Genomic DNA, 7,674 nt, shown 5'->3' on the forward strand with positions numbered 1-7,674 from the left:
ACTCTTGGGAGTGGAGGCAGGGTGGTGTGAGGGGAGAGCAATGTTTGGCTGGACCTTCAAGAATGGAAAAAGGAAATTCAGAGAGGCTAAGTTTGGGAGGGAAAGAAAAGAGTCCCTGGCCCAGAGGGAGATGTAGTAGAGGAGGCTGGGCCTTCTCAGGCCCCTTGGTGGATAGGTGAGAACACCCACAGTGCAGGAAGCCTGGCTCTTTTGCTTGTTTCAAAGGTGGGGATGGGTAAGCAGGGACACACTAGAAGCCTGAGGCCTTGCCTCACCAAGCACCTGTCTATCTGTCAGTCAGACCTTTCAGGACTTCCCTACAAATGCCCCTCCCCTCCTTTTGCTGGGATGGCTCCCAGAAAGGCACTAGTAAGATAAGACTGCCCTTGAAAGGGGGTGGAGGATAGCCTAAAATTAGCCCCTGGACCTGATGCCTAGCCTTTAGGCAGTGTTGTTAACAGTGGAAACCAAGGACCCTGCCTGCTTAGGCCTCAGGGCAAATAGGGGCTCCCTGTGGAAGGGAAATCAGGGCTCAGTGCTTTGCAGAGGGGCAGCAGCTGGCAGCAACTCCAGGCAGCCTGGCCTCAGGCCGAAGCCCAGTGAGTATCTGGAGCCTAGAACCCAATGATGCTGCCAGGGAGGAATGAACCCTTAGGGTTGCAGGCCTGTGGACCTGTAATCACCACCCTTCATAGGTTTTTCTTACTGGATCTAGTTTCTGGGGGTGCTTGGGAGATTGGTAGGAAATCTGCCCACACAGGGAAGGAGGGTTATGATAATGGCTTCCTGCTATATCTGTCCCAGGAGGGTGTGTGTGCCAAGGCTCTGGGGTCCAAATGGACCTTCAAGAATGAAGGAAATTGTGGTTATACAATATAGGGAAGGTAAGGATTTGTCTTTGTGTCCCTGTGTGTTATTTGTCTGTATTGTGAGGTGCATCTGGCTGGACTCAAAGGCAGAAGGGCAGAGCTCCTCAGGTTGTGGGGAGGAAGATAAAGCTTAAAAATAATCTACTAATGCCTAGAGGACTGTTTTAGGGCCCACTGAAACCAACCACTTCCCTGTAGTTCTTAACACATATTTATAGGCCCACAAGAGGGCCTTAGATAGAATTTAAAGGGTACAAAAACATGGTTGAAACAATTACTTTTTTTTACCTCTAATCTCTAACTGAAATTTACCATATCCTTTCAAGGATGAGCAGACAGCAAATGGCAGTAGTATTACCAGTTCCTATAACTTGGTCACCAGAAGAAATCATATTTCATATCATATTACACTTGTGGACGAGATCTGAAAATGTCATTTATTCTCATCATCACTTAGAAATTATTAATAGATCTTGGTATTTAATGTGTTAATAAAGAACATTTATTACTATATCATACAGTTTAAAAAATAGCTGTATTTAAACAAAATTGGTTTCCTTTAATCTTATATATTTTGTTTTATGTATTGAAAACCATTCTGAGAGGGGATAAGAGACTTAACCAAATTTCCATAGAGGTCAATGTCACACAAAAAGGCTTAAAACCCCTGCCCTTTGGGGATCAGGAAGGGGATCCTTGCATAGAATGGTCACATAATAACTCTTAGCTTAATAACCACAGCAAGGTGAAGTTAGACAATAGACTAATTAGATTTTCTTATCCTATCTAATAAGGCACAGTTCACTCAAGTTCCCAAGTCAGTGGGTCCATGACTTGATCACCCTATGGAGGCTTATTAGATGGGTCCTACTGTGGACTCCTGGTATGATCTTTGGGAGAGCTTCAGCATTTCCTTCCATACTCCCTGCCCTCTTCATCTCCCTGGAACCAGCCTCCCCTTCCACCAAATAGTAAGGGAATCCCTATTGGCTGTCAGAAGAAATGATCTGTAAAGAAATCTTCCATGACTGAAGTCCCTGGAATTCAGCATGATCCTCAAAACTGAGGATTCTGGGAACTGCTGTGTAACTCTACTTAAGGCAAGGGAAAGAGGTATGTGTTTGTTTTTCAAGTTGCAATAGAAAGAACAGGATGGACAGTAGGGAAACATGTATCTATTTCTGGCTCTGCTATTTCCTTGATGTAAGGTGCCTGGCAAATCCCTTCCCTCTCAGACTTTGGTTTTCTTCATCCACAAAATGGGGATGATATTACCTGTCCCACTATGTGAAATAGCTTTGAAAAGCACAAGATTATAGGTGTGTTCTGGGATCTCGCTTATGAGACAATTGACAATAATAGCCATGTGACCTTAGAAAAAAGTCCCTGCTCACCTCTGAGCCTTGGGTTTTCTATCTCTAAATTAAGGGAATTAAATGATTTGATGCATTCCAGCTCTGAGGTTATAGGACTTTAAGTAAGGGAGCAATAGTAGAAAAGGGAGGCCTAGGTAATAATAATCACTTGGTATTACAATTACTGAGTTACTGACTACTATATTCAGGTGATATTCTAACACTTAACTCATTTAATTATTAATTTAATTATTAACTTACTTAATCCTAACAATAACCCACTGAAGCAGGTACTACTATCATCTTCTCTTTACAGATGAAGAAGTAGGCACAGAGAGATTAAGTGATCTGCTCTAGGTTACACAGCTACTAAGTAGTGTAGCTGGGATTGAAGCAGAATTCCAGACAATGCCTTACCACTACTTTATATGGCCTCTCATTCTGCAGTGGGTGTAAAACAGACCCATATAAAGGAGTTACAATACAGTGTCATGACTGCTATAGTTATATAAGAGTACAGACTCTGGAAGAACTAACCCATCAGAAGGAACTGCATGTGACAGAAAGAAGCATGACGTATATGGAGAGCCATCATTTCTTTTCCCTTATTACTGGATCATGGAGTATAAGTAGAGGAGTAGCAAGAAGTGAGCCTGGAGATGTTGACCAAGATTTGCTCATGAAGGAACTGTGAGCCAGGTTAAAGTATCTGGGCTATACTCTGAAAGAAAGTGGAACCACTAAGGGATTTAAAACGGGATTGACACAGACAAGATTTGTATTTTTAAATGATCACTTTAGTTATAATGTGGAGAAAATATTGAGACGGAAAAACAGCTAAGAGACTACTACAACAGTTGACACAAAGAATGATAGGGGCTTAGGTAAAGCACTGGCAATGGGGATAAGTCTGAAGGGGGTGGTCTATAGAGGTCTCTAGGAAGTAAAATCCATAAGATTTGATGAGTAATTGGATGAAGTTCGGACAAAGAGATAAGAAGACTGAGATGAGTCTTGGGTTTCTGGTTTGGTTGACCAGATGGATAGTGAGAAACAGCTATGGATCAAGTTTGGTGATGATGGTGATGGTAGTGGTGGTGTGATACTACTGACTTTGAAGCACCTGAAGAAACTCAGTGAATACATACTTTTTGCTGAAAAGAGACGTGGGGGGCTTAGAGTGATAAATTTGAAATCATCAGAATTAACATGAGAGCTGCAGCTCTAGGACTGGAAAGAAGAGGATCAAGGAAAGAACAAAGGGGAGCATAATTATTTCAGGGTAGAACATAGGGGAGAAAAATCAGGAGAGTGTGCTGGTCAGGAAGCCAAGGGAGGAGTATGTAGGAGAAAGTGGTCAGTGGGAACAGATGTACCAGGAAGGTCACAGACAGAAAGATCTGAGAAGCAGCCAGAAGATTTAACCACAAGGATGACTTTTAAAGAACACTCTCAGTGTGTGATTGAGGAAGGGTGACTGCAGAGGGTGAAGAAATGAATGGGAGATAGGGAAGTAAATGGTAGACAACTTTTTGGATATGTCCAGTGAAAAGAGAGAGATGAAGAGAAAAGTAGCTAGAGTAAAGATGAAGAGTGAGATGATAAAAGTGTTTGTTTCCTAAGATGGTTGAGGGGAAGGAGCCATTGAGGAGGTTGAAGGGGCAGAGAGAGGAAACTCACCTTTAAAGACCTAATATATGGTAGCTTTTTCCCTCTGAACAGCCCCATGAAGCAGGGACTATCATTTCTGTCTTGTAGATGAGGAAACTGAGCCCCAAAGAAGGGAAGAGATTTGCCCAAGTCTTCTTAGCTAGGAACTAGGGGTGCTCAGTTGCAAACTTAAGTCTGTCTGATTTCTAAAACCCTTTATTTATTTGCATACCTCAAATGCATTAATAATAAGATCATATATGGAGTTGATGCTAGTGGGTGAGAAGGGGCCTAAAATTGAGGGAGACCCCACCCACCCACCTCACAGTTTTTTTCTATGAGGTATGTACCTGAGGTCCCAGGCTAACAAAGAGGGGTGGAGATAGACAGTGAATAAAAGGAGGTATGTGGCCCTGAGACCATGGCTGCAGGGTATGGGAGAGTAGGGAGACTTGAGCTCTGAAAAACCTACCAGCTTACCCTGATGACATTACAAACTGAGGTGGGTGACTGGCTTTGGAGCACTAGGAACAGGACAGGTAAGGTCAAGCGGTTAAGTCAGTTATTGGGCCATGGATAATTTTATAAAGCCTGGGGATAATGGTGAGAGAAGAGTTGAGGGTTGAGGCAAGGGTTCTAAACTGGGTGGGGCAGAGATGACGGGAAAAGGTTTAACCTAAAGGGATAGGGAATCCATGGGTTCCAAGGAGGTGCTGGGAATCAAAGGGACTTCTGTATTGAAGTGGTCCTGGGGAATAAACCAGTTGTCCACCAAAGAGGACTTGCCCTGGAAATGACTATTTCCTGCCATCTCTTTGATTTCATTTTACTTGAAATGTTCTTTGTAATGTCACCTCTTTATTTAATCAGTAGATGTCATTCAACATCCATTTCCTGTGTAACTCTGTTGCCTAAGCATAAGGCGTGAGTCTGAGGGGAGATCACGTATAAAGGACTGTGAGGAGGTTGAACTTCATCTAAAAGGCTGACAGGTAGAATTGAGGGCCTGCCCCATGAGACTAATGTCAGAATGCTTAGGGATGATAACTTGACACCACAAAACAACATTCTGCTGACCTAGCAACTGCCAGACCAGAGCCACCTCATTAGTCCACACATTCTGAACTAAGGAAGTTGCCTCTACCAAATTCCCAGTCGTGATATAGGTGGAGTTTATACATTGAAGCACAGATAAATGCAAATGTGGTGTGAAAGTTCATAGCTAAAGTCTAGTTGTGATCCTTTGGAATCCCTGAGCAAGAGGAGGAGATTAGGGAAGGCTTCCCAGAAAGTAGAATTTTGAAGGTCAAGCAGAACAGCATATGCAAAGTCACCAAGCTGTGAAATGGCCTGATGTTTTGGAAACCATCTCTGAGCCCTAAAATGAGATGGAGTAGGAATTGGAAGAATGGGGCCCATCAGTAAAGAGCCTGATGGTAAGGGGTGGGGGGCAAGGGCTGGCATCCAGGCTTTTTGATGTGGGCCCTCAATCTTCCCCCAATATTTGTCACCCACAGACCTGGCATATCCTCCTGCTCATAAAAATAGTTCTGCTCCAATCAATCAAGATGAACCTCATGGACATCACCAAGATTTTCTCCCTCCTGCAGCCTGACAAGGAGGAGGAGGACACCGACATGGGGGAGAAGCAGGCTCTCAATCAAGCAGTGTATGACAACGACTCCTATACCTTGGGCCAGCTTTTGTGCCAGGAGCGTTATAAACGTTTCATCAACAGTAGAAGTGGCTGGGGTGTTCCTGGGACACCCTTGCGCTTGGCTGCTTCTTATGGCCACCTCAGGTGTTTGCAGGTCCTCCTGGCACATGGTGCTGATGTTGACAGTTTGGATGTCAAGGCACAGACGCCACTTTTCACTGCTGTCAGTCATGGCCATCTGGACTGTGTGCGTGTGCTTTTGGAAGCTGGTGCCTGTCCTGGTGGTAGCATCTACAACAACTGTTCTCCCGTACTCACAGCTGCCCGTGATGGTGCTGCTGCCATCCTTCAGGAACTCCTGGGCCATGGTGCAGAGGCCAATGTCAAAGCTAAACTACCAGTCTGGGCATCAAACATAGCTTCATGTTCTGGCCCCCTCTATTTGGCTGCAGTCTATGGGCACCTTGACTGTTTTCGCCTGCTTTTGCTCCATGGGGCAGACCCCAACTACAACTGTACTGACCAGCTCCTATTGGCTCGTGTCCCACGGCCCCGCACCCTCCTCGAAATCTGTCTCCACCATAATTGTGAACCAGAGTACATCCAGCTGTTAATTGATTTTGGTGCTAACATCTACCTTCCATCTCTCTCCCTGGACCTGAACTTGCAAGATGATAAAGGCACCGCATTGTTGCTACAGGCCCGAGGTGAGTTTCAAACAGCTCAGCTCTATGGACCTTCTGGCTTTGAGGTCCAAGGGCCACAAATCACCCCCCAAGCCAATCCTCCTAGGATGATTTGGAGAAACTACCATCTTCCTCCCTCTCCTAGGACCCCAGTGGAGAAAAGTTACAGATTCCTTATTAGGAAAGGGATCACTAAAATAAGGTGGGGGATAGCACTAGCAGAATTTCTGGTTCTGGCTCTGCCAATGACTGTTTTGTGGCCTTGAGCATGCCCTATTTAGGCCTCAGTGTGTTCCCATTGGCACCATGCATTGAGGACAGAGTAGGGGGAGGATTTCTTAGAAGGGAGAAAGCAATTAGGGCTGCAGGAGCCAGGGCAGGGTGGATGCAGGCTTGGATGGGAGAATTACACTGAGAATTGCTTCTTATGACCTGTTTCTCCTTGTAGCCACTCCACGGTCACTACTATCACAGGCCCGTTTAGTCATCCGCAGAGCTCTGCGCCAGGCCAGCCAACCACAAGCCATCAACCAGCTGGATATTCCCCCTGTGTTGATTAGCTACCTCAAACACCAACTGTAACCTTGCAGCCTTACCAGAAACCCACAATGCCTACAAAAACCACCTGGGGATCCAGGTAGCTGGAGGACACTACAGCTCCATCTATTCACCTGGAGCTGCTGTCCTGTATTATCTTCCACAATAAGATACTCATCAAAATAAATCCTGGTGGCTGCTCTCCTGTATTATCCTCCACAATAAAATCCTCATCAAAATAAATCCTGGTGGCTGCTATGACTGCTATGTGTGTGGGGGAGGGAGATTCACTGGGGAAAGGGGTCTGGTTGGCCAAGGGTAAAGATGGTAATTATCTGGCATTTGACAGGCATAGGAGTCCTGGCCACTGAAAGAGAAAAAAAAAAAAAAAGTAACCCAATGGCTTATACTTCCTTCAAGATTCTCAAGGAAATTTAGAACTGTGTTGTCCTTAGAAACAAGGTCCTGAAGAATTCAAGTGGATGGAAGGGTAGCATCTGCTTGCTAAGCCTTGTACCTCCATTCACTTCTTTGGCTGCTACAAGGAACCCTTTCTGGGGCTGTCACCAAACCCCCTATTCCTCCGAGTCAAGTAACTAACAATCCTCCCATTCATTCACCTTTAATCATAGACTGCATTCCCACTAGTCCAGTTTATAGTCAAGATCTAACTGGGAAAACAAACTACCAAATATTTATAGCAGATAATTTAAAGCAGATAAAAAATATGTTACATAGTGGATAGGTTGAGAAGCCAAGCAGGACAGGAATGTAACCCAGAGATTAGTTACAGCAGGATGCCAACACCATCCCTCCTCTGAAAGGGTGAAGGAGGAGGTACGGTCCGAGTTCAGGGACAGAGGTCACCTGATGGAAAGCAGAATCGTAGGCTTGTCCATGGGTGCTAGAACCATAGAAGA

General features: G+C 44.8%; 1 protein-coding gene across 4 annotated transcripts; it reads left to right on the forward strand.

The window, feature by feature from the left end:
- Positions 1-433: 433 nt before the first annotated feature.
- On the forward strand, positions 434-6,997 carry ASB12 (ankyrin repeat and SOCS box containing 12). 4 transcript variants are annotated; one of them, XM_035004253.1, is made up of 4 exons: positions 434-599; positions 805-884; positions 5,392-6,238; positions 6,666-6,997. In XM_035004253.1, exons 3-4 carry the CDS (start codon positions 5,443-5,445, stop codon positions 6,797-6,799), a joined length of 930 nt encoding a protein of 309 aa, XP_034860144.1. In that variant the 5' UTR covers positions 434-599; positions 805-884; positions 5,392-5,442; the 3' UTR covers positions 6,800-6,997. The 4 variants fall into 4 exon arrangements, with proteins under 4 accessions (XP_034860144.1, XP_034860060.1, XP_034860220.1 ...); XM_035004169.1 differs by having other exon boundaries at positions 434-884; XM_035004329.1 differs by lacking the exon at positions 805-884.
- Positions 6,998-7,674: the final 677 nt, after the last annotated feature.

This window comes from Mirounga leonina, unplaced genomic scaffold (assembly GCF_011800145.1).
Source record: "Mirounga leonina isolate KUSES-001 unplaced genomic scaffold, KU_Mleo_1.0 Mir_101097, whole genome shotgun sequence".
Classification (NCBI taxonomy): Eukaryota; Metazoa; Chordata; class Mammalia; order Carnivora; family Phocidae; genus Mirounga; species Mirounga leonina.

Bases quoted from the DNA above. Each gene is read 5' to 3' on its own strand.
- ASB12 (XM_035004169.1), top strand. From the start codon at position 5,443: ATGAACCTCATGGACATCACCAAGATTTTCTCCCTCCTGCAGCCTGAC. The intron at 6,239-6,665 runs GTGAGTTTCAAA...TTCTCCTTGTAG, and splicing joins ATTGTTGCTACAGGCCCGAG to CCACTCCACGGTCACTACTA.